Genomic DNA, 26,020 nt, shown 5'->3' with positions numbered 1-26,020 from the left:
ATGTCGTCTCTCGCGCGCATAGAATTACACATACTACCATATTTGTTGAAGCGACGCTCACGTTCGACCTACTTTTTCTCGTTTGGTTGGATTTGGAATGAACTATCGCGAGGCTTGGTGAGGCGCTAGGGCCTTTTCTTTAAAAGTCATGCGTACTGAGTACGTTACGTGCCATCAGGGATCCCATTGAACACACACGTTGTCTCAAGTCAGTTGCACAGCAGACCGAAGATGGCGGACGTACAAAGTAAGTAGCCCTTGCGCAGTCTAACAGTACAATCTTATTTCAAAGTAGCTAGCTACAACTGCTGTGGAATTTTAGGTCTTTGTTGTATATGTTTATTTACTAGGAAATTGTGAAATACTACTAGCAGCACTGCACCCAACATTGAGGCATGATCAAACAGGCGGCCACGTTCCCATTAACTTCGCATGACCCATCGTAAACCATGTGGTTATCAAACTAGCTACACTTATAGCAGTATATTCATTGATCTATCTAGTTTAAGTTACATGCGCATACTCCCGGATCATGGAATTGCAATAGTGCTGAATTCTGATGGTAAGATGCCTAGCTAACTTTAACCACTAAGTCGTCATAGGTAACGTAGTTAATAAATACCGTTAGTTGGCTACTGTACACATCTAGGTGGAAAGTAACTAATGACGAAGTTAGCTAACTATCAACAAAGTACACGATGTTGTGTAACAGTCGTGCTCAACGGCAGCCTCGGAACTTTATGCTAGCTAGCGTTACGCCATTTTGTTAATAATCACACGCAACTAAAGGTTTCATCCAGACGCTGAAAGCATGGCGGCCACATGGTCTGAAACTGTACCGCTAATTCATTAATATTAATTAACGACTAAGTTAACTTGCTTACTTGCAATATCTGAGTTGTATATGTGTCGTTGTACACGGTTCTGTAACTGCGGACACCGTACATAATTGGGTAAAATTTACCCGTGGAGGCACATTCACACAAAGTACCACGTGCCCGTCGTGTCTGCCACGTGGGAGCGCGTTGCCAAATCGAGTATGCTGGTGAGACAGTTATTAGCTATCTATCAATTAGCCGGGTAAACTCAACCCTCCGATTGGGTTTAGTTGTATTAGTCGTATTTACGGGATGTGCATGGGTATACATCCAACGAAGTGCATACATTATGTACAAGTTTCTTCTCGACAATGCACTTCTTTTGAAAACTAAGGGGAATCATCCAGTATGGAAACGTCAGGGAACAAAACATGTTTGTTGCTGGCAAGTAATATTATTTGTTTTTTTCCTTTCAAGTGAACGCTAAGAAAAAGCAGAAGAAGGAAAAGACAGTTGCTGTTGATGACGTTGGGGTAAGTCCTTACAGTAATTGACTGATGCACCAGTTGCTACAAGCTTTGTTCACTGTTAGATTCAAATGGTATAAACGTCTGGGTACATTTTTCCTAAATTCCTCATTTTTGGGGTACAGGATATTCAGGAGAGTGGAGATTTCCTCATCAAACCAGAGTCCAGAGTTGCTAGTCTGGACACCTCTCAATGGCCTTTGCTGCTAAAAGTGAGTTTGCCTACTCTTGTCCTGTCATCTATCTGTAAAAGCAGGATGTTGTTTTTGAAATGATGAACTTGTTTATCCATTCGCTGAGTGCTGCTGGGCCCTGGCCTTGCAGCCCCCTGTGTCTGTTCTTGACTCAGGGGGTTCAGCGGCTTGACTCTATGCTTTTGCCCCAGTGTTCTACTGGGGTTAACTGCTTTGGGGGCAGGTGTGCTGGTGCAATGGTTAAGGGACCGGCCACAACTAAGACGAGCGTAAACTCCTGATCACATCCCCTCCATGCAGTTACATTTGGTTTTTTGTAAGGTAAATTCTTAATTCTATCATCTCCCCCCTTGACTAATTTTGTCATGCAGAATTTTGACAAACTCAACATCCGGACAGCTCACTACACACCCTTGCCAAATGGCTCCAACCCTCTGAAGAGGAACATTCAGGATTATGTCAGGTAACTTTTTTTTTTTTTTTTTTTTTTTTGCTCAGTCTTGTAAAAACAGTTATGGAGCCACATGATGAATGTAAATAGATTGCACTAGCACTATATGCAAAGATGACTCCTTATCTATCACCCTTGTCTGATGGCTCCACTAGAGGTCGATTTTAATTACGGCCTATTTCAAGTTATAACGATCGGTAATCATCTTTTTTGGATGCCGATTACATTGCGGTCCACGAGGAAACTGCGAGTGCAGCGTCAAAAGGACCTTGTGGCTGCAAGGAGCCACGGTAAGTTGCTAGCTAGCATTAAACTTATCTTGTTAAAAAAACAATCAATCTTAAATCACTAGTTAAATACACATGGTTGATAATATTACTAGGTCAACTAGCTTGTCCTGCGCTGCATATAAATTAACAGGCACTGCATTGATTACATTGACGGGTGATGATTTAACAAAAGTGCATTTGCGGAAAAACCACATTAGTTTCACGAATGGTGTATTTTTTTTAACCTGTGTTTTTAGTTAAAAGAAATTAGTGTTAGCAGGCAATATTAACTAGGGAAATTGTCACTTCTCTTGCGCTCAGTGCAAGCAGAGTCGGGGTGGGGTATATGCAACAGTTTCGGCCACCTGGCTTGTTGTGAACTGTGTGAAGACCGTAATTAATTTGCCAGAATTTTACATAACATTGAAGGTTGTGCAACGGAACCGCAATATTTAGACCTGGAGTCAACTCCTGAGATTAGGCTGGCAATACTATAGTGCCTATAGGAAATTCCAATAGTCAAAGGTATATGAAATGCAAATGGTATAGAGAGAAATAGTCGACGTGTCATAATAACTACAACCTAAAACTTCTTAACTGGGAATATTGAACCACCAGCTTTTATATGCTCATGTTCTGAGCAAGGATCTTAAACGTTAGCTTTTTTAGATGGCACATATTGCACTTATCAAACAGTTTTTGCATTATTTAAGCCAAATCAAACATGTTTCATTATTTATTTGAGACTAAGTAGATTTTATTTATGTATTATATTAAGTTCAAATAAGTGTTCATTCAGTATTGTAATTGTCATTATTACAAATGTATATAAAAATCGGCCAATTATTCGATATCGGCTTTTTTTGGTCCTCCAATGATTGGTATCGGTGCTGAAAAATAATAGTTGTCCGATCTCTAGGCTCTACAACTGATGCCCTTTAAAAATATTGAAGCGTTGTCTGATTTAATTTGGCTCTGCTCTAAACCCCATCTCGATCCATGTGACTTTCAGGACTGGCTTCATCAACTTGGACAAGCCTGCCAATCCCTCCTCTCATGAGGTGGTGGCCTGGATCCGACGTATCCTGCGAGTGGAGAAGACTGGCCACAGTGGCACCCTGGACCCCAAGGTGACAGGCTGCCTCATTGTGTGTGTGGACAGAGCCACACGACTGGTCAAGTCCCAGCAGAGTGCAGGTGAGATCCTTTGTATGCCCAACCCCTTCCTGCTCTGAATGTTTACTTCCTGACGGTGATGTAAACACATTAAGATTGGCCTCTACTTACTACTCTTCTGCCGTCTGTTTCAGGCAAAGAGTATGTGGGAATTGTTCGGCTGCACAATGCTATTGAGAATGAGCACACACTTGCTAGGGTGAGTTCTCTTGTTAATGCAGTTTTTACTCCTAGCATGGTTCAGAGTTTGTAATTTAACTGTAAAAGTATGCCAATAAATTGGTGACTGCTTTTTTAATACGTAGTTACTGCCTCTTGACATGGATGTGAGATGATGAACGTGTTTATCCATTCTCTGAGTGCTTGTTAGGGTCCTCCTTTCTCTGTGGTGCTCATGCCTGTTTTAGCCACACTTGCCACCTCAGTGTTCTACTGGGGCAGCTTGTGGTGGAGAAAGGGGCAGGACTGGAGGGCCCTGCGATAACAAAGACGAGTTGACACACCTGATCACACATTAGTCAAGAAATTGGTGTTATACCAGTGTTGTGGGACATTGTGGGTAATCCTGCGCTTTTTTCTTTAGGGTATTGAAACCCTTACAGGAGCTTTGTTCCAGCGACCACCACTCATCGCAGCTGTTAAGCGGCAGTTGAGAGTTAGGACCGTTTATGAAAGCAAACTCATTGAGTATGACCCAGAGAGGAGATTAGGTGAGGAATCCAATTATTTATTTCCCTATGCGGAGGTTAAAAATCTTTGTCAGTACTGCTGTTTTAGAGATGCTAATCTAACCGTATTGTTTGTTGCAGGTATTTTCTGGGTGAGCTGTGAGGCTGGGACCTACATCAGGACCCTGTGTGTCCACCTGGGGCTCCTCCTGGGTGTTGGTGGTCAGATGCAGGAGCTGAGGAGAGTTCGCTCTGGTGTTCTGGGAGAGAGGGTGAGTCTCGTACCTCTTTCATACTCCATTTGACTGTGTTTTGTCTGGTTACATTGTACGGTCCAAAGTGTTGAGTTCGGTTCTGGGCCTCTCCCCAGTCCTGGTAATTATTCTTTGGCACAGAAATGGCATAGAGTGGCTCTGAATAGAAAGTGGACATGCCAGCCACTTGATTCCACTCTAGCCAACATGTTATGGGAATGTTGATACTTAGGCCTATGTTCTGCTTAATGCGTCATGTATTATGAACTCATTCGATGTTGGAATGTGTTCTCTGCAGGACAATTTGGTGACCATGCACGATGTGCTAGATGCTCAATGGCAGTATGACCACAACAAGGACGAGACGTACCTTCGCAGAGTCATCTACCCACTGGAAAAGCTTCTAATATCTCACAAGCGTCTGGTCATGAAAGACAGCGCAGTGAGTTTTTTTTTCTGACTCTTAATTGACAGTCACTGTCATTTTCCAAGTGTGACCCTGTGTAGAGGACTGAACAAGTCTTTGAATGAGTTGTATGATTTTCTCCCCAGGTGAATGCGATCTGCTACGGCGCGAAGATCATGCTGCCTGGTGTCCTGCGATATGAGGATGGCATTGAGATCAACCAGGATATTGTGGTTATAACGACCAAAGGGGAGGCCATTTGTATAGGTGAGCAATAGAAGTATGCTGTTCATCAACGCAGGTGGTTTTTCAAAAGGCCACATGATGATCTTGTAGATGGCATTAGCACTATGTGCAAAGATGACCTATTATCTATCACCCTTGACTGATGGCTTTGAAAAACTACATTTCTCCATATGCATATTTATGTTCCCATCTCAAGTTTGTTTCCTTTCAATTTTCCAGCTACTGCCCTCATGACGACTGCAGTGATCTCCACATGTGACCATGGGGTGGTGGCCAAGATCAAGAGAGTCATCATGGAACGAGACACCTATCCCCGCAAGTGGGGCTTAGGCCCAAAGGTAATGTCTCTTGTGCAAACTATTGGTAGTCTACTCATTTACATTTGTCTTTTTAGCAGCTGCTCAAATCCAGAGTGACTTACAGTTGTGAGTGCATACTTGTCCCCCGTGGGACTCAAACCCACGACCCTGGTGTGTGAGCCACATGGGACTATAACAGTTTATGCCTTTAGTCCTGTATCAGGAAGATTCAAACTCTGATTTGTAATGAACAGGCCAGCCAGAAGAAGATGATGATCCAGAAGGGTCTGCTGGACAAACATGGCAAAGCCAACGGCAGCACTCCATCGAACTGGAAGGAGGGCTACGTAGATTACAGGTGTGAAACCAGTCTGGTAGGGGCCTTGATGGAGCAGTTTGGTATGCATGTTGTGATTCTAGTCAGCAGACAGTTATCCCTTTCTGGTCTGCCCTGTGGTCTCTGAGGGAGTCAGTCTGCAACATCAACTCTCGTAGCTCAGCAGAGATCTGGTGATGCATTCTGCCTGGCTGGCAGCTGAGCTGTGTGAACATTCATAGCTACTAATTTCCACTCGTGTGGTAACTTGCAGTCCAAATGTTTGTCAACAGTTGTTTAGTAGTTTGTGCGTGTGGGTGCATTTTGTTAATCGGTCTTAAGGAATGAGTCTCATACAAAGAGTGACATGTTGCCTTGTCCTTTTCAGTGCGTCCAAATCCAACGCTGACGGAAATGGTGAAGCAAAGGTATGCTTGCATGAGTTGATACTCTGGCATTGATTTGATATTGATCAGTATTGGGACACACTCCAAAGAAGGTATAGTTTATTCCATGTATGAACTTATGCGCACAATGAGATGGACTAAACATTGTCTCCGTCTTTCAGAGGAAGCGCGAAGACAGTGACAGTGATGCAGCAGCACCCTCGGCTCCTTCCACTCCGTCAGGAGAAGAGAAGAAAGAGAGGAAGAAGAAAAAGAAGGAAAAGAAGCAGAAACTAGAAGCTGATACGGAGCCAGCTGCCGAGACAGACGGAGAGGTGTGTTTCTGCTCTGAATGGACAGCAGTATGACCTTGTGGCTCTGGTCACAGGGAGAGACATGTTGTGGTTTTCAGCAGTATTTTTCTAATATACATCCAGTTAATGGAGTGCCTTCCCTATCACTGGTGCCTGCACTGGAATGTTTATATATCCCATGCAGAAAGTTATCCCTTTCCAACCTACTTGTTGTCTTCAGAGGGAGTCAGTCTGCTACATTATTGCGGGTGTTTTTCTAGCATGCGCATTTGGTCATGTTGGTTCCTTACATCTTCTACACCTATTTTGTTAGTAAAGTCACTACAGCTACACCCAACATGCTCTCAAACTGTAGAGGGCATTTTCACTTAGGACACTTGAATTGCTTTAAACATTAGCCAAAGGAATAACAAATCTCTTCTTATGCACAGGTTGGTGAGAGTGCCAAGAAGAAGAAAAAGAAAAGAAAGAAGGAAGCAGAAGCAGAGTGAAAAGCTTATGAAGCACACGGACAATGAAAAGGACCATAGAATGAGTGCCTGGTGATATTTACCTAACAGATGCAACGGGCGCTGAAGAGGCAGCAGGCATAGCAAGAACCCAGAGTTTTAAACCTTTTGTTAATCAAGTCTGTGTCCAGAATGGCCACACATGGATAATCATAAGGGGCTTGGACTAGGTAAGGCTTGTGATCATGCGGTTAATGGTTGCCATCTCAACCGCCACGGTATGGCCATATTTTTGTACTCATGACAGTGACATTTAGTTTTTAAATGTTTTAAGTACTCCCTGTGTTGACAGCAGTATTTGTGTACCTCTACATGCGATCGGTTTTATTTTATATTGTACTGTAAATACAGAAACCAGCTGTTATCATAAATTGTCATTTGAAATGAATATTCCTTTTTGTAACTGCCTTGGTGTTGTTTTTCTACCCAGTTGCCAGGATCTGAGGCTATTTTCTAGTGTAATGAAGGATGGAGTGAATAATTTATGTAATTTCTTACCTTCTACCTTCTTACCTTTCGCACCAAATGAGTGTGAAACTTCAATCAGGAATCAGGGTGGGGTTTAATTGTTTGAGAGTGCCTTACATCATGACAGGTATATATTTCTGAGTTGAGACCAGTACTGAGGTTGTCAAAAAAATTGTTCACTTAACATGACAGACTTGACAATTTCATGTAGAACATGTCTCCCTTTATTTTATTACATTACCATGTATATTAATACAGCTACGCAAAATCTCATGACTATTAAACCAGAGTTAAGGATACTGATAAACTTGTCAGGTAGTGGCATTGCCTTCACAGTAGTGGTCCACTTTAATTGTTAATAGACTAACAATTCTATCTGCAGTCGTATGGTACCAATCACTTGGCACCTAAAAAGCCTGATTCACTAAGGGTTTACAAACATCTAAATGATCCCCTTGGTTGGGTTCATTATACTTTCTCTGAAATATATATATTGCTCTTTTGTTTTGCTTCTGTGTGAAACTTAGTTACAATTACGTAGTGATTAGCTGCTATGCAAAGAATGGTGTATGAGTGACCAGGGTCTGTATTCACAAAGCCCCTCAGAGTAGGAGTGCTGATCTTTTATTTTATCTTTAACTAGGCAAGTCAGTTAAGAAATTCTTATTTTCAATGACGGTTTAGGAATAGTGCGGTAACTTCGTTGTTCAGGGGCAGAACAAGATTTTTTTTGACCTTGTCGGCTAGGGGATTTGATCTTGCAGCCTTTCGGTTACTAGTCTGGCCATAATCTTTTCCCATTCTGATCTAAAAGGCAGCTTATCCTAGATCAGCACGCAGAGACACTTTGTGGATATTGGCCCAGGTTTTGTGGGGTGTGATATTGCACCAGTTTTTGTTAAATATGATGGTTGTTCAGGGGTACACCGGTCAGTAGACCCATGAAACAGGCACCCATTGTGGGGTGGAGGTGGCTTGCTCCATCCCTTCCTCCACTCCTTTCACACTCTCATCAACATCATTGTTAACCAGCTGCACATCAAAGAAGTGGCTGTAGCTGGAGAGGATGGCATCTGACTCCTTCTGGATCAACTGCACCGCTTCTGACTACAAGGAAAGGTACAAGTTATCAGACTACAAAGTCAAACTCCTGAGGGGTTCAGCATCTCATTACAGACTGAAAATGTTGATGCCGTAGTGTGATTGGTTGGAGAGAGCCATATTGCAAATGGTCCTTAACTGAAATCACCTTCATTCCTGGATGTAAGAAATGAGCAGTAGCGTACCTGAGTAGCTGAGTTGGTGGGTGCAATGAAAACCACCAGAGGTGCAAAGTCTGCCGTCCGCAAGAGTTTCAATGTCTGCATAACAAGAAAAGAAGCCAAGCCATCTTGTTATTCATCTGACACCTGAAACAAATACCATGCTCTGCTAACCTTGGGTTTGTGTAAATAGTTATTTCTATGCCTACCTGTGGTTCAACATCCAGCACAGCGATTTTTCCTTGCTCATGGATCTTCTGGATAGTCTCTATTTTGGTTCCAAACATGAACCCCTGGAAGCTGCCATACTCCAACAGCTCATTCCCAGTGATGCACTTGGTCATGGCGTCGTTGGAGATGAAGTAGTACTCCTGCCCGTTCTCCTCGTCCTTACGTGGGGGTCTGGTGGTGTCTGTTGTTTGGATAGAGCCACAGTTAATGGTGGGTTTTGGAAAACCAATTGCTCTCAAACCAGATAGAAGACCATTAGAAGTAAAGGCCTTACTTACGTGGTGCTGGGTAGGCAAACTTCCCTGGGTATTTGGTCAGCAACAGGCTTTTGATATGGCTCCTTCCTACACCCGGTGCACCTGCACAGAGAGAGGTTCATCTAACCACTTTTAGTGTGACAATCTCAAATATTGGGTTTAACATTAGGGTTAGGGCAGGCAGGTCTCGCTTATGATGATCATATATGGGGCTTACCAATAAGCACCAAGGTTTTTCTGCTGAAGGCAGGGAGCCGAACAACCTCTTCATAGGAAATCACGTCCAATTGGTCAAAGACTAACGAGGGAGAAGAGAATATAAATTGGTGGTTTAGGGATCTAAAACAATGCCATGCAATGTCAAAAACATTATACATCTAGTTAGTATAGGTAGTTCTCAAGATTATATTGGGTATAAACAAATGGCAAGTCTTACTAGAGCTGTGCTTGGCCAGATACTTGTCTTTGCACTTTTTCTTCTTTCCAAAGGGGCTGCAGGATTGGGTGCCCTCTGTGGCCTTGCTTTTACTTGCCATCCGCCTGGAGCAGAGAAGAGAGACTGGGGGTTACTCACACACTGAATATTTTAGAGCGCATCTCAACTTAATGTTGAGAGTTAGAGTAATAGAATACACAAGGTGCATTTTCTAATTCTAGTTGTGCATCAGCAGTTTTTCTCTTGTGTCAGGCACTGACTCACTCAACAAACAAAATTAGGATTCTAGGGATTTCAGTGCTTAAACATATTAATACAACAGCAGCTAACATGGGGAGAAGTCTGTCCATAATAAAGCGTCACTCTGCCTTCTTAACAACACTATCAACAAGGCAGGTCCTACAGGCCCTAGTTTCGTCGCACCTGAACTACTGTTTAGTCATGTGGTCACGTGCCACAAAGAGGGACTTAGGAAAATTGCAATTGGCTCAGAACAGGGCAGCACGGCTGGCCCTAGGATGTACACAGAGAGCTAACATTAATAATATGCATGTCAATCTCAGTGCTTAAAGCAACGTTCAGGCAAAAGCTTTTTTACAGGTAATCAGAGTGGGTGTACTCTCCTACGTTGTGTACCATTACCATTCTTGAAGTTCTGGGGAGGGGATGAGTCCAGCGAAATCGGCAGTAGAGCTGTCCACCCTGCCTTGCCACCAATGTGGGTCCTGCTTGTTAATGATATGAATGATGTCACCCGTTTTGAACTTCAGCCCTGCCTCTTTGCATGGGATGAGGTCATCTTTGGCAGGGTCGTAGTCAACCTGAGCCCTCATGTACATCTGTGGAGGAAGTAACACAGAACTGCTACACACATAGAGATGGCTGAAATGACACGATGCCTTGTCTGGAAACTGGGAAATCATGTTCGCCATCTGTGCATTGTGGTTGATATGGTTGTTGCAATGAAGTGTAGCACTGCAGTTTCCAGCATATGGTGCAAAATCGTATGTTATTCTGAATTAACTCAGGAGATAGTACCGTGGCTCAGATTAAATGTACCTGTCTAAACAGCATCCTAGATGTTAGTGAATAATATATCAGTGATCCTTCCTGTGGTATGCTCTATGATGCAACCCACAGATCTAGCAGCATCCACAGGGGGGATTTGGTCTGTAAAAGTTTATTGTTTTGTATATATTTACAATATAGTTTAGGACAGGCTACTAATATATCAATTGGCAAAGGGCTTAGAATTAGACTCTCATCACTGACCACACTATTCGTGCAGTTATTATAATGCCTGGACAATGGACATGCTTCTGTTATTCTGGATTTGACAAACATGCATGCTATAACACTGTTTTCCAATTAGTTCACATTCATAAATGAAACTCATTTCCTCGAAATGTTGAATTATTCTAGGTTGAGAGGCAGATTGATGGGGGAGATATGATTGCATAATGTGACCAGCAGATGGCAGAGTGAAACGCTGAGCACTGCCAACGTGTTTCAGTTCAGTTCGCCAGTCTAACATGACTGCTGGTCTGTATATTAGACCATTAGTGGAATATAATGGTTGCATAGTCATCTGTGTCTTTCATTGTCTTAAGGGTAGGGTTCGCCTGACAAAAGAACAAACTCAATTTAATCCAGAGAATTTGGGAGAAGACATGATTGGAGGTACAGGATGGTACCGTATCAAGATGTGGTTACACTTCAAGCATGGTATCGTAGAGAAAGAACTGTAACACTGCGGAACCATGTTTATTTGTCTTATTACAATGGTGGTAGTGAATAATCCAGGAATTTGCTGATATGGTCAAAATATAATAGGAACAGTATGTAGATGACGATATGACACGTGACCAGAGTAGGTTATGAGTCACCAATAGATTACTAAATAAAGTGACTGATGCCCTCTGTAATGACTGTCAACCCCTTGTCAACTAAAGGGTATACTATTACACTATGTACTATACCTGGTGTATTTCTCTGATGAAATCATTTGGGATATCATGGCAGAACTAGTACAACAAAAGAGTGTAACCCTGCTTGAATAGTAACCATTTCTTTGATCATGCATGCAGTTGAAATTAGATGTCAGGGGGCATAAAAATGATAAAAAGTCCATTTATCAAGGGGAAAATGTGCAGATCCAATGGGTCATTTATTGGCTTACCTCACACACAGGAGAGCACCTTGGTTGGTTGGGGATGATTTTCATTGTGACTACTCCGTTGGTATCTTTCTGTAATGGAGGATGGCGACCATTTTACTTACACTCCACACTATCAAAACTAGGATTGTGAGATTACAACATGTCACCCATTCTCTCAGGGGCAGAATGCTCTTCGGTACAGTTTGTGTTAAAACAGAGATGGTAGCGACTTGCCAGGATCTTTTGCAGCTGGTCGACAGACTGGTTGGCCACACTCTTTCCATTGATCTCTGCTATTTCATCCCCTTCGTTTAGATAACCTGGAGATGGATCAGCACAGTACAGAGGATCAGTATGACCAAAGAGTGTTATCAGGCAAATAACTCATATCTATTTGCTTTACAAGTATGGGAATACTGTTGCTTTTCTAATACAAATTCATTACAATCACTGCAGTAAGTATGTCAGTCAGTGTGGTTGAGTTCTGTACCTTGTCTGTGTATCATGCCCCCATGTAATATTCTGGCCACAGTGCACTTCTGGTTTCCATTCAATTTTAGAGTCACCCCCTAAAGGCAAAAAACACATGACAATCTTTCCTCAAGATGACAGATTGAGTCACTGAGAGATAGAGACGAGAGACGAGGGAAATAACGGAGAGAGATAGCCAGAAAGGGACTGAGAGAGGAATTGGCATCTGAATGGTTTACCATGGGCTCTGAGGGATTTTTTTCAAACGCCACCTCACGCATCCTGGTTGGCTCAGTTCCGTTCATGTGACCAGCACTGCCGTTGGTGTATACTTCAGCTCCCGTTGTCTCATAGGCTGGCATAAGCCCCTACGGAAAAACATGTCAACACTTAACATCAGTAGGCATAGGAGATGCTTACTGGGGTGAAAAACCCACTGTGCACACAACTGGAATGCACTCCTCCTATACAAAATGCCATTTTGGATTATCATCTTGGCAAAATGTCATAATCCGTCCAAAACATCCAAGTTTGGAAGGTTACTAGGTTCTTTTATAAATTGTGGGGCAGTGCAATCATGAACATTTTTTTTACTATCTCGTGCCAAGCACCCAAACATCTCAAAATGATAAATAATTGCCAGTTGCAGCAGTACAGCTACAATTAGTAAAATGTTGTAGACTAGGAATAAATAAATACATTGTTACAATGAGCTAAACGTCCTGATCATCTGATGTCACATAATTAGAACACTGGCATTTCCAGTGGCGTTTATTAAAAGCTTTTTTCGTCTGCACCCCAACAGCCATGTTTCATTTGCACTTTCAGCATCTGTTCGAGGTTGAAAATGAACTCCACATTTTCACCAGCTCGTTAGGCAGGGACAACCCATGTCCGCTACTCTGGTACACAAAAGGTTGTCATGGCTACGCCTGAGTGAAATCGTGTTAAGAAGAAAAGTATTGATATGAAAAAACAAATTGCTCGTAAAGATGAAGACATACATTACATCCACAAATAACAACCTTGACTATTTGACCGCTGTCTGGCTGTGAGAACACTGAACGGTGTGTAATGTCACTCAAAGGAATGTGGCCTTTACTGGTGATCCCTCCACTCCAACCGTTCCATTTCAACCAGGTTTGATTGAATCCAATACCAAATGCTTAAGTACACCAAAAGTACACTATGTTAATGACCTTTTTATGACCATGAAATACCACAGCAGCAAATTCAAAACATGGATCCAAATGTACACCATGAGACTCTTTTAGTCCAGATTGGAGTCTTTCCTTTCCTTAATTCCACACAGCAATAATTGAAGTGGGACCTCCTGTGGGATTTGGCCTGTTCTGCTGTCTGGATGTCCCTCCATTACACATGCTTTTATCACATTAACTAAATCCCTTTCACAGCCCCCGGCCACATGGGCATTATCACATTGCTAGCCCTGCCAGGGATGAGTAAAACCACTCACGAGGATGACCATCATACTAATCTAGCCCCTGACTGTTCTGTACGTGGACCCCAGGGTGACAAAGGTTACTTACCAGCATTATTGTGCAATAATGAAATTAAGTCTCCTATACTCCCTGTAGGAACATGCTGCCAGCTACGGTGGAAAACGTTTGTTATCTAACATAGATACGTTTGATTATCTTTTCATAGATAACTGCTAGTGTTCCTTTACTGTTAGCGATCTCAGGCTGTATAGGGACATGGAAAGTAATAACATTAGTTCAGAGAAATCACAAGGTGACCTCGTCAACCATGCAAACAGAAACAACTTTTCTTTTTAGATAGGTTAAGAATGTGTTCAATGTGTTTGACCACACAATGCTGACACAAATGAATTCTCAGTGACTCTGACAGCTTTGTTTTCACAGTTATCCGCTCACATAAAAATAATTAAGCCTATAAGAAGGGGGAATCTGTCATAGTTTTTTATATGAATGGAAATCAATACGCCAGTAGTTTTGACTAGTCTAGTCAGATCCACTGGCTAAAGGAACGGGAGGTGGCGATGATGTCTTTGAGAGAAAACTACAAAGCCATAAAAATGATTAACAACTCCAATGGCAATGACCTGTTACTTCCATCATCATAATTTCACAAAGGCATTTCCTTTATCTTATTTGTTTTAGTCTCTCCTTGTTCCTTGTAACTGAATGTACCCTCTCTCACATTGGACCCTCTCTCACGATATGTACCATCTCTCACTATGTACCCTCTCTCACCACGGACCCTCTCTCACTATTTACCCTCTCTCAATATGTACCATATCACTATGTACCCTCTCTCACTATGCACCCTATCTCACTATGTACCCTCTCTCACTACGTAACCTCTCTCAATATGTACCCTCTCTCACTATGGACCGTCTTTCACTATGTACCATATCTCACCACGTACCTTCTCTCACCATGTACCCTCTCTCACTATGTAAACTCTCTCAATACGAACCCTCTCTCACTATGTGCCCTCTCTCACTATGTACCCTCTCTCACTACGTACCCTCTCTCAATATGTACCCTCTCTCACTATGTACCTTCTCTCACTATGTACATTATCTCACTGTGTACCCTCTCGCACTATGGGCCCTCTCTCACAATTGACCCTCTCTCACAATGTACCCTCTCTCACTACGTACCCTCTCTCAATATGTACCCTCTCTCACTATGTACCTTCTCTCACTATGTACATTATCTCACTGTGTACCCTCTCGCACTATGGGCCCTCTCTCACAATTGACCCTCTCTCACTTTGGACTCTCTCTCACTATGGGCCCTCACTCACGATGTGCCCTCTCTCACTACAGACCCTCTCTCACTTTGGACTCTCTCTCACTATGGGCCCTCACTCACAATGTGCCCTCTCTCACTACGGACCCTCTCTCACTTTGGACTCTCTCTCACTATGGGCCCTCACTCACTATGTACCCTTTCTCACTATTTACCATTTCCCTCTATGTACCCTCTCTCACTACAGATCCTCTCTCACTATGGGCCATCTCTCAATATGTACCCTCTTCCACTATGTACCCTCTCCCACTATGTACCTTATCTCACTATGTACCCTCTCTCACTTTGGACCCTCTCTCACTTTGGAACCTCTCTCACTATGAACCGTCTCTCACTATGTACCAGAGGTCGACCGATTATGTTTTTCCAATGCCGATACCGATTATTGGAGGACCAAAAGAGCCGATAACGATTAATCGGCCGATTTTTAAAAATGTATTTGTAATAATGACAATTACAACAATACTGAATGAACACTTATTTTAACTTAATATAATACATCAATAAAATCAATTTAGCCTCAAGTAAATAATGAAACATGTTCAATTTGGTTTAAATAATGCAAAAACAAAGTGTTGGAGAAGAAAGTAAAAGTGCAATATGTGCTATGTAAGAAAGCTAACGTTTCAGTTCCTTGCTCAGAACATGAGAACATATGAAAGCTGGTGGTTCCTCTTAACATGAGTCATGCAGAGTCAGGATTCCCCCTCCTCTTCCCTTCACCGTTTGTCTGAGACGGAACAGAACAAGGTCTCACACACACACACGCACACGCACACACACACACACACACACACACACACACACACACACACACACACTAGACTTTAACACCATGTGGACTAGCCTGCAGTGTTCAAGGAAAGCTTAGAGGTGTCTCATGGTCAATGTAAGTAAACATGTTGTTTACTTTGCAACATAATACAGATATTTACAGGACACCAGTAATAGGACAGTAGAAACAGTCCCTGTCATCAATGTAGTAGAGCTCTCTCTGGACTGCATCCCTCGATAAACTCTGATGAAAAGACAAGGGCATAGAATGCAGTAAAGAGTGCATAGAGCGCAGTATGCTGCTTATCCACTAAGATGGACCAGTCCTGTAGGAGACACCTGGGGCTTAACAGTTTCACCATCATACAGACAAACAGGTTGAAGCCTTGAACGTTCATTACATTACTCATATTGTTCAGCACACAGAACTGAGTCATAAAGAGACAGGGAGGGCTCACTCAGCCTCCAATAAATCCTCCTGCGAAGTGCTGACCCTGGTTGGACTGAGAGGGAAGTCACATGTCTAAAGGAAACCGTCAGACTTTGGTCTAAAGGTCAACTGATATCATCTGGATAATTAATATATGTAATAGCAGAAAACAGCCGAGAATAGCAGGAGAACACACAGCACTGTAATTTATTGAATAAGCTGAACTTACAAAGTTGCAAAAACATTTTACTTTCCAATGTTGTGTTAATGATGACCAAGGCACACATGGTTCCCACTTTTACCTCCCATAGTCAATGAACTGTCTGTCCACTGGGCTAGGATTTTAAGATCACCTTTGTATAATTGACTAGCTCCAGTTTTCCTGAAGCGTTTTTTGGAACTTCTGAAGTGAGGACCAAGTTTTTTTTTTATTTTTTTTTACAAGATCCCATTTCCATAGTTACAAACCAGAATCAAAAAGGTGTGCGTTTAAAGTGAGACATAAAAGGAGCGCTTACAGACTTTCAATACCCAATAAAGTTTGAAAACTAATTTACCAAGTGAGCTATCAAAACAGTCCAGTTAAAGCTAAAGTATCTTCTTTTATTTTAACATAATAAATGACTGGCACCATATCCCGGTGACAAGGCCAAACAGTGCCTCATGCCAAAAGAGTCCTGTTACTACGTAATGTGTGAAATATGGAATTCGTTATGCTGTTACAGTGAAATTAGGCAGGCACCCACTGTAGGCATGGGCAGTTTAACAGTAAACACATTGCATAGTCCTCCTCGTGCAGGTATCAAAGTTTGAATATAGCATTATTAAAATATTACAGCTACTCATTGTATTATCCCTCCTAATGTTGGAGACTAAGTATTCTCAATAACCCCCTTTATCTCATATTGCTGAACTAGTCAAGGAGTCAGGAATGCAACATAGTTTGATACGCTATCTGAAAAAACAGTTACAGGCTCCAACGTGCCAGGGTGGATTCAACTGGGCAGTTCCTTGGCACTCACAGTCTCCCAGAAGAAAAACACTGTTCTTCTGTGGCTTCCTACTTCCACTGCACTGAGCAGTGTCAGAGGGGAAGGGGGTCACGTGATCTCTGAGTCAAAGAAAAACAAGCTGTCTTGAATCCTTGTTTTTTTTTTGCACAAGTGAGTCATTGGTGCTGACCCCTGATCTCATTGTGTGAACAGAGGCCTCTGGGAGTTGTAGTCGTGCACCAGTGACTGACGCAAAGTATGTACGGATCAATGTAAGTAAACATGTTCACAAATGAAGATAGTTCACTCAGGCCATTTACCATTGAAGAAAATGGTCTGTTCCGGTATACTTAACTGGGTGTGTCTCCCATAGACACCAATGCAATAGCAGCTAGGTCTGGTCTACTAAGTTCATTGACTTTAATTGAACCAGAAAAAAAACAGAGAAAAGAAAACAGTGAGTGGGGTTTCTCGCTTCCTCTTCCATCTCTGAAGGAAGCTTGGGTATTGAAAGGGAAAAGGGAAAAGTGGGGGAGGGGTATAAAAAACAATGAGGCCATGTTTTTTTACAAAACAGCTATAAGGCTCAGTGTTGTGTGTTCTTTCATTTGTCTGTGGTTCCCATAATCCAATCCAGTGTTTATGATGGCTGTGAATACACCATTTGAAAGAATAAGTGTTCCAGTGAAACAGGAACAGCACAATATTGCTAGACAAATAGTTTAAGGTGGAAACTGGATCTAATGTCTCTGTAATCATGTTTGAGGGATAACAAGGCCAGCAAAGTTTGATATGAAATCAGAGAGCCACATTGTTCATGGGGTCATGTTTTTTGTTTAAATGAGGGGATGTAACACAAGCACATTCACAATGTTCTAGTGTCTGTCTGTCCCTGTTTAATCCAATGAGTTCCACTGTAACGCCTGTGCGTTTTGGACTTCTAACTTGTTGTACCATTGGATTTGTCTATTTCTTCTGCATCTGTAGATACCAAACATTTGTCTGTGTGATTACGGGGGCTGAGCTAGAGTGGTGTTTGTGAGACAAGGACGGATCCCGAAGGGGCCCGTACTTTGTACAAAAAGTCTGTAGAGTCCCGAATGGTTTGAGCTACGAACTATTAAAAGCTACTGTCACTATGAAAAGCTGAGGCTGACGAACCTGCACTTATTCTGCTCTATGATGCTCACAAGCTACACAAGAGTCGTTAGAAAGTAAGGGGTTCTTCTTTAGAAGATCATAGGAAGTCCCAGGAAATAGTGTCTCTAATTTTGCAATAAGCTCACATAGTTGCTGTCACAAACTCCAAACAGTTGTCACTAACTAGTTGGATATTCCTTTCCCATTGAGCAAACAATGTATATACTTACAGCATTCATATAAATTCATTTTTTTCAGGTTTTTGCTTTGGCTGACCTATTTTTGATTTATTTACATTTGTCAATAATACTCATGACTGCAACTGTTTATGTCAAATTGTTTTGTGCTCTACTTGCAGCCATGGTTGTCCTGAAAAGGACTTCATTGGCATGTAGCCTCGAGGTTAGGACGTTGGGCCAGTAACTGAAAGGTTGCTGGTTTGAATACCGGAGCCAACAAGGTGATAAATCTGTTGCTGTGCCCTTGAGCACGGCACTTAATCCTAATTGTTGTACAATGGCGACCCTGGCCGTGACCTCACTCTCTGCGGGTGTCTCAGGGGGAGTTGGGATATGGGAAAAAACACATATCCATTACACACTTGTCTATAACAGGACAAATATAAGCACCTCCAAAATTATTATTATATATAAGGGCTGGACATGCATAAATGAAAAGACGATTTTTGCTGGGGTCTCGGGACTGATAGGTTTAAACTGCACCAATGACACAGGAGTTTAGGATGGGAGACATTGTGTGTTAGGCAGACGTGGCTATGTGTCTATTTATAGACAGCTGCAGTTCTTTAGCCTGGATGATTAGGCTAGTCTCTAGTGAAACATGACTCAGTGTGTGGCAGGCAGGAGCAGGCTGAGTCTGCACACGTCAGGCGGGTAACACACACAGGAAGCCTTACAAACATACTGCACTCTAATCGATCTGGCTAGAGTCGCTTTTCAGTTCAGCTACAGACGCAAAATACACACTTGCAGTCCAAGGCAAGCATCACAAAGATGGAATAGTACAGTCAATTTTGGACACACACACATACATGCAAACAACGAGACACCAGCACTCATCTCTAAGATATTCCAGATTTCACAATAGATGCAGATTTCACATTTCAGCTTCTCATTGAGGTACACTTTAACATGAGGCTCTGCACTAGGTTATTACACATGATGTCAGGGAAAGAGTCCATGCAAGAAATCCCTTCTCAGCACTCAACGTTTTCACAATGTTAAAGTTGCTACTTCAATGTCACTTTCAGACATACTTTGTTTTACGTATCAATCAGAGGACATGTTTTCCTTTTTGGAAGTATCATGACTTCTTTCGAACTTGATTGGCTGACTTTCTCCCTCCCTCGTTTGCTCCTCCTTCACTGATCAAGCAGAGTGAACCACTGGAACCTATGTTATAGAGACATTGAACCACGGGTCATTTCCCATTTCACACTGCATATTTAAATATTGTATCCCCGACGTAGATCATCAGAATATTTCTACTACTGTACATTGTATTTTAATTACACTGTTTATACACACAGCATATTTATTCATACACTGGATTCTTGACATTGCTTACTCTAATGCGTCTACTGCTGTCCATATCATTATTAGTTGATCTTGTATCAATTCTCAAATCAAATCAAATCAAAGTTTATTTGTCACGTGTGCCGAATACAACAGGTTCACCTTACAGTGAAATGCTTACTTACAGGCTCTAACCAATGGTGCGAAAAAAGAAAGAAAAAGGTATGTGTGTGTGTGTGTGTGTGTGTGTGTGTGTGTGTGTGTGTGTGTGTGTGTGTGTGTGTGTGTGTGTGTGTGTAGGTAAGTAAAGAAATAAAACAACAGTAAAAAGACATTTGAAAAAAGAGTAGCAAGGCTATGTACAGACACCTGTGCTCATACATATAGATTGAATTTGATTACTCCTACAGTGCTATTTGGCTTGTTAATCAGATTTATCCCATCGTTCTTGATTTCTTGTATTTTTTTCTGTCCATTACATTTGAATTGGTTGACATTTTATTGCATTGTTAGGAGCTAGTAACATAAGCATTTCGCTGCAACACCTGCTAAACTGTGTACGCGGCCAATAAACATCCATTTTAAAATGTTTTTATTTAACTAGGCAAGTCAGTTAAGAACAAATTCTTATTTTACAATGATGGCCTACCCCTCCAAACCCTCCCCTAACCCGGACGACGCTGGGCCAATTTTGCACCGCCCAATCACGGACAGTTGTGATACTGCCTGGGATCGAATCAAGGCTCGAACCAGGGTCTGTAGTGACGCCTCTAGCACTGAGATTCAGTGCCTTAGACCGCTGCGCCACTCAGGAGCCTAAAATAGAGGGGTGACCCAGTCCTCAAGTAAATCCCATCAAACTCCAGGCAGTAGGGGCCCTACAGGGCACTAGAGTTTGTGAATATGGGTGATTGTTAATAGGACAACTGATGGCTACAACCATCAAACTAGTAGTAGCACATGAATGGGGTGCACATTAATGTAATACATGTATCCTTATATTGATCATTATTGCATCAATTCAGGCAATTTATCGCGATATGGATTTTTGTCCCTATCGTCCAGCTCTACCATGCACCCTAACCCTAATCCTCTGACCCTGACCAGGCCTATTGTCCAATCATCACATGCCAAGAAATCCCCCCTTGAGACAGACAAAGGAGAAGAGGGGTTTGTTCGTTAACCTCCTGCCTGCGTTGAATAGGTACACCTGGCTCTGCATTTCACTCAAGCAAGCAAACAAAGACAAGGATTTGAGAATGTCAACCTGATCTAGGGGACTGAGGGGATTAACAATCTGCCTGGGCTCGGCTAATCTACTACAGTAGTGCCTCATCAAGAGGCTGATAACATTAAGTCCTCACCTGTGGGGTCAAAGGTCCATGGTGAATTGTGTGGTTGGAATGGGATCATACTACTGCTGTAAGTCCCTTAAAAGACACGTGGAAGTCTATCACAAATAATTAAGAAGACAGATGAAAATCCATATTAAAACATCCAGAGCAGGTGTCTCAGTTTGGAAAACATCCCTTGATGTAATTGCAGCTTATTATAGGAGCGTAACACATTGTTGAATTGAGATGCTGTACATGGTCAACATATGTGCATGTCTAAACAAGTGGAAAGAAGTGTTAAAAACAGTAGTAGGCCTATACTGTCTATGAGTACCAATGTCAGTCCCCTCTTCTAAAGGATACAACTATCCATTATGTAGACATCACATGTATCTTCCCTATTGCTGTGAAACAGTTAACCTGTTTCCTCTATGTGCCTGGTGTGTGGTTTCTGTTCCTTGTTAGAGAAATAGCAGAACTGAATCTTACTTATTATGACTTGTCTGGTGCAAATTAAGATGGGATTTGACAAGCACTGAATTTTTCATGATGCAGTAATGTTTTAGGAGTGACCTAGACTGAAACTTTGAACATGTGCAAGACATAGGTGAAATTGCCACATGTCCTGCCCCAATATTCAGGTCAAGTTTACGACCCCCTACTTCTCAATTTCCAAACAGAAATGGAGTGTGCCTTTGGTGGTTCAGTGATGTGTAATTCTGGTAATGCGCACCGCGACCGACGTAGCTAGTTTGCTAGCTAAGCTAGCCACTTGTAGCTAGCCAGTAACTCCTCCAGTATGTGTTGACGTCATTTCACAGCATTTGTTTTTGGATGGAAGCTGTAGAGATCGATAAGATCTGTAGCCAAATATCTTATTCATCACCTTTTTTTGTTGTTGCATTAAATTACCTGGTATGAAGGCGCATTTGTCAGTTATATGACTGTACGTTTGTTTATGTGTAACTATGTGTTGTTGTTTTTGTGGCACTGCTTTGCTTTATCATGGCCAGGTCGCAGTTGTAAATGAGAACTTGTTCTCAACTGGCCTACCTGGTTAAATAAAGGTGAAATAAAACATGTATTAAAAAACATAGTTTAAAGCTGTTACTCTTGCGTTTTTGCCCAAAGTCGACCTATAAAGTACCTGTCCAGTGTTTCCAGATTTTTATGAAATATGCCTATAATTAATTACAGTTTTCCTTCCAAAAAAAGGTAATTAAGTATGTTAAAAGCAGCTTTTCTGTTATGGAATGGTGTGGGTGTACTCCAACACCAGAATGGTGTGGGCTTATACCGGTCATTCAAAATATTCATGCGAGTAGACCGCTGACTGACCAGCTCAACTTCCTCAGGAGGATGACGCCATCCTCTATGAGGAAATAACAAGCATTTTTTAAATGGTCTGCTTGAGATGGGTTTATTTAAGTGTTTTTTCCCTACAATTTATGCTTTGGCCACAAATATGAATATAGGATGGGTCATTATTTGGTTATGAGTTAACAAGATATTCACTGGACAGTTACTTTAAAACCGCAAAATGTTCTCTTAGCTTCATGGCCAAATTTGTAGAGTAGCAGGACATTTGCTTTAAATCTGCAAAATGTTCTCTCATCCTCATGGCGAAATGTGTAGAACAGCATGAGCTGAGCAATAAAACTGCACATTTTTCTCTCTGCTCCATGGCAAAATGTGTTGAAATGCAAGAAGTTAGCCGTTTTCCTAACAACATTATTTGAGAATGAGTTAACAGAATATTCACTGAACAGTTACTTCAAAAACGCAAAATGTTCTCTCAGCCTCATGCCAAAATGTGTAGAGTAGCAGGGAATTAACTTTCAAACTGCAAAATGTTCTCTCATCCTCATGGCAAAATGTGAAGAATAGAATTAAACCTATATTTAATCATGTATATGAAAAACACAAAAAGCACATGAACACCAAAATGATCGTCTTAAACCGGGTTGTATCGGCGCTGACCTGCGCATCCTCTTACCCCCTGCGTCTTGAACTGATGCAATGAAGTTGATGGACATATCTGTATTGCTTTACAACATCACCAATGAATGAATGTAGGCTACATACAGCCTTCCATATAGGCGTATAGGCCTACTTCTGATCTGATTAAGACATTTTCTATAATTATATTATTATGGCAATGGTATGAATGTATTGTAGAGTAAACCGCTTACCTTTTCCGGCTTTGGTTTATTTTGGAGGAGCTGCTCCAGGTACAGGTCGGAGAGGGCTGTTCGAGCGCTGTTGACCCGCTCAAGTATGACAGCAGGTTCGTTTTTATTGGATTTTAAAGTCATCTTTACCGGGTAGCAAAAAAATAAAAGTGAACGTGATGCGCCCTTGTTCAAGGTCCGCAATAGGCTGGTCCTAGGTGTAGCTGGGCCAGGGGAAATGAGTGATAACGAACCCTGGCGGTCTGATCAATTGCTGTTCTAGTTTAAAGTCCGTGGTTTTGATCAATACGGAGGTAGCTATATTGCATTATAGGCTGCAAGGACACAGCTGACAAAGCAAGAAAACATCCCGGTGCTAAAGAAGGCTGGCTCAATCCAGCTTCCTCAGTGGTAGAGCTCTTACGTGCTGCTGAGGGCAGAGGGGAATACGCTACGAGAGACTACCTTCATGCATAAAGGCGGTATTACAGCGTAATTTTTTTTTTTTTTTTTTTTACATCGGACTGCTATATGAAACACCTGGGAAATGTCGAATACCAGTAAAGACCACTTCAGCCGAGAGGATACCCCTCAGAAATTGTGTTTTCTTCTAATCTCGACGCAGTGTCTGCAGACACCATAGCAGACAGCCAGTCACATACACTGAAAAACTGTACAAGTGCGCCAATGTTGCAAGGCAAAAGACTGAAACCAATAATGCTCATGAAAGAAAGTTTAAGGTAAATAACAGTCAAAATCATGTTTTTCATGAAATTAGAAGTTATTTGGATTAAACCAGTTCAAAGTATGATGACCAAAGTAGGAAAAATGTTGCTACTACATTGATAAAGTTTGATCATAAAGTTACTGGTCCCCTCCCCCATGTCAAACACCTGGATTCAGGAGGCATGATTATTAAAGGATTAAGGTGACATCATTGCGAAACAAAATTACATAATTGATGCAATTTCAGTGTTGTTTGAATTGCTTTGTGTATCACCACATTTGCTTGAGCTGATTTTACTGCAATACTGCTTACTGCATCCACATTTCTTGATACGGTGCCTTCAGAAAGTATTCAACCCCCTTGCCCTTTTCCACATTTTGTTGTGTTACAGCCTGAATTTTAAATGGATTAAGTTTAACATTTTTGTCACTGGCCTACACACAATACTCCATCATTTGAAAGTGGAATTATGTTTTTCGAAATTATTCAACCCCTTTCTTATGGCAAGCATCATTTTTAATCACTACCTCATCTCTGTACCCCACACATACAATTATCTGTAAGGTCCCTCAGTCAAACACAGATTCAACCACAAAGACCAGGGAGGTTTTCCAATGCCTCGCAAAGAAGGGCACCTTTTGGTAGATGGGTCAAAAAAAGCAGACATTGAATATCCCTTTGAGCATGGTGATGTTATTAATTACACTTTAGATGGTGTATCAATACACCTAGTCACTACAAAGATACAGGCGTCCTTCCTAACTCAGCCGGAGAGGAAGGAAACCATTCAGCGATTTCACTATGAGGCCAATGGTGCCTTTAAAACATTTACAGAGTTTAATGGCTGTGATAGGAGAAAACTGAGGATGGATCTACAACATTGCAGTCCCTCTACAATACTAACTTAATTGACAGAGTGAAAAGAAGGAAGCTTGTACAGAATATAATATTCCAAAACATGTTTGCAACAAGGCACTGAAGTAATACTGGAAAAAAATGTGTCAAAGCAATTAACTTTATGTCCTGAATACAAAGTGTTATGGTTGGGGCAAATTCAATACAACACATTACTGAGTACCTCTCTCCATATTTTCAAGCATAGTGGTGGCTACATCATGTTATGGATATGCTTGTAATCTTTAAATCCCGGGGAGTTTTTCAGGATAAAAAAATAAACAGAATGGAGCTAGGCACAGGAAAGCTGCTTTTCACCAGACACTAGGTGTCACGACTTCTACCAAAGTCGGTCCCTCTCCTTGTTCGGGCGGTGTTCAGTGGTCAACGTCACCGACCTTCTAGCCAGCACTGATCCGTTTTTCATTTTCCATTGGTATTGTCCTGTCTTCCTTCACAACTGGTTCCAATCCCATCAAATACATGTTGTGTATTTAACCCTCTGTTTTCCCTCATGTCCTTGTCGGAGATTGTTTGATTGTATGTGATGTGTAAGTTGTGTTGGTGTGCGATAGGTTTTGTTCCCACTTTTGTTATTTTGTATATTTTGGGTTTTGGAGTATGGTCAGCACTTATTAAACAACTCAGTTTATACCAAGTTCGTACTCCTGCACCTGACTTCCCTGCCACCAACACGCACCCATTACACAAGGAGATGAATTCATCTTTCAGCAGGACAATAACCTAAAACACAAAGCCAAATCTACACTGAAGCTGCTTTCCAAGAAGACAGTGAATGTTCCTGAGTGACCAAGTTAAAGTTTTGACTTAAATCTACTTGAAAATCTATGGCAAGACCTGAAAATGGTTGTCTAGCCATGATCCACAACCAATTTGACAGAGCTTCAAGAATTTTGAAAGGAATAATGGACAAATTCATACTTTCTGAAGGCACTGTAGGCTTTTTCAGTCAACGCAAGCTCATTAATTTAAGCTCCCCGCCCACTCAGCTTGTCTTTTCAAACTTCCCCTTAGTTAGCCATACATGAAAAAAAAGTTCAGTATTTCGATCCCACAAAACTATTATGAGTGATATTTTAGTCACT

At 41.7% G+C, this 26,020-nt stretch overlaps 2 protein-coding genes and 5 non-coding genes across 7 annotated transcripts; 6 read left to right on the top strand and 1 right to left on the bottom strand.

Annotated features, from left to right (window-relative positions):
* Positions 1-88: 88 nt before the first annotated feature.
* Positions 89-7,236, top strand: LOC110509933 (H/ACA ribonucleoprotein complex subunit DKC1). Its single transcript, XM_021591156.3, has 15 exons — positions 89-247; positions 1,296-1,351; positions 1,471-1,557; positions 1,911-2,002; positions 3,272-3,456; positions 3,570-3,634; positions 4,019-4,145; positions 4,245-4,375; positions 4,656-4,799; positions 4,910-5,030; positions 5,229-5,347; positions 5,563-5,666; positions 6,013-6,052; positions 6,193-6,345; positions 6,756-7,236. Exons 1-15 carry the CDS (start codon positions 232-234, stop codon positions 6,813-6,815), a joined length of 1,500 nt encoding a protein of 499 aa, XP_021446831.3. The 5' UTR covers positions 89-231; the 3' UTR covers positions 6,816-7,236.
* LOC118945699 (small nucleolar RNA SNORD17) lies at positions 1,612-1,824 on the top strand. The gene has a single exon (XR_005040814.1). It is a non-coding gene; the product is annotated as a small nucleolar RNA SNORD17 (small nucleolar RNA).
* LOC118945688 (small nucleolar RNA SNORD83) lies at positions 2,059-2,138 on the top strand. Its single transcript, XR_005040803.1, has one exon. It is a non-coding gene; the product is annotated as a small nucleolar RNA SNORD83 (small nucleolar RNA).
* Positions 3,762-3,946, top strand: LOC118945700 (small nucleolar RNA SNORD17). The gene has a single exon (XR_005040815.1). It is a non-coding gene; the product is annotated as a small nucleolar RNA SNORD17 (small nucleolar RNA).
* Positions 4,436-4,568, top strand: LOC118945694 (small nucleolar RNA SNORA36 family). The gene has a single exon (XR_005040809.1). It is a non-coding gene; the product is annotated as a small nucleolar RNA SNORA36 family (small nucleolar RNA).
* On the top strand, positions 5,080-5,157 carry LOC118945687 (small nucleolar RNA SNORD83). Its single transcript, XR_005040802.1, has one exon. It is a non-coding gene; the product is annotated as a small nucleolar RNA SNORD83 (small nucleolar RNA).
* A 264-nt stretch (positions 7,237-7,500) lies between the features above and the next one.
* LOC110509934 (55 kDa erythrocyte membrane protein) lies at positions 7,501-24,109 on the bottom strand. Its single transcript, XM_021591158.3, has 12 exons — positions 23,315-24,109; positions 12,356-12,484; positions 12,136-12,214; positions 11,880-11,965; positions 11,667-11,735; positions 10,130-10,326; positions 9,488-9,591; positions 9,269-9,349; positions 9,073-9,153; positions 8,773-8,975; positions 8,588-8,662; positions 7,501-8,408 (listed from the first exon to the last, which is right to left on the bottom strand). Exons 1-12 carry the CDS (start codon positions 23,435-23,437, stop codon positions 8,232-8,234), a joined length of 1,404 nt encoding a protein of 467 aa, XP_021446833.1. The 5' UTR covers positions 23,438-24,109; the 3' UTR covers positions 7,501-8,231.
* Between the last annotated feature and the right edge of the window lie 1,911 nt (positions 24,110-26,020).

The sequence above is a fragment of the Oncorhynchus mykiss genome, chromosome 29 (genome assembly GCF_057628025.1).
Source record: "Oncorhynchus mykiss isolate SJ-2025 chromosome 29, ASM5762802v1, whole genome shotgun sequence".
Taxonomy (NCBI): Eukaryota; Metazoa; Chordata; class Actinopteri; order Salmoniformes; family Salmonidae; genus Oncorhynchus; species Oncorhynchus mykiss.
This window is presented reverse-complemented; position numbering and strand designations above follow the sequence as displayed.

Coding starts and splice junctions, on each gene's coding strand:
- LOC110509933 (XM_021591156.3), top strand. Junction 4,376..4,655: donor CTGGTGTTCTGGGAGAGAGG/GTGAGTCTCGTA, acceptor TGTTCTCTGCAG/GACAATTTGGTGACCATGCA. Junction 6,346..6,755: donor CTGCCGAGACAGACGGAGAG/GTGTGTTTCTGC, acceptor TCTTATGCACAG/GTTGGTGAGAGTGCCAAGAA.
- LOC110509934 (XM_021591158.3), bottom strand. CDS start 23,437: ATGACTTTAAAATCCAATAAAAACGAACCTGCTGTCATACTTGAGCGG. Junction 12,215..12,355: donor AAAATCCCTCAGAGCCCATG/GTAAACCATTCA, acceptor TTTTGCCTTTAG/GGGGTGACTCTAAAATTGAA. Junction 9,592..10,129: donor TCCCCAGAACTTCAAGAATG/GTAATGGTACAC, acceptor TCTCTGCTCCAG/GCGGATGGCAAGTAAAAGCA.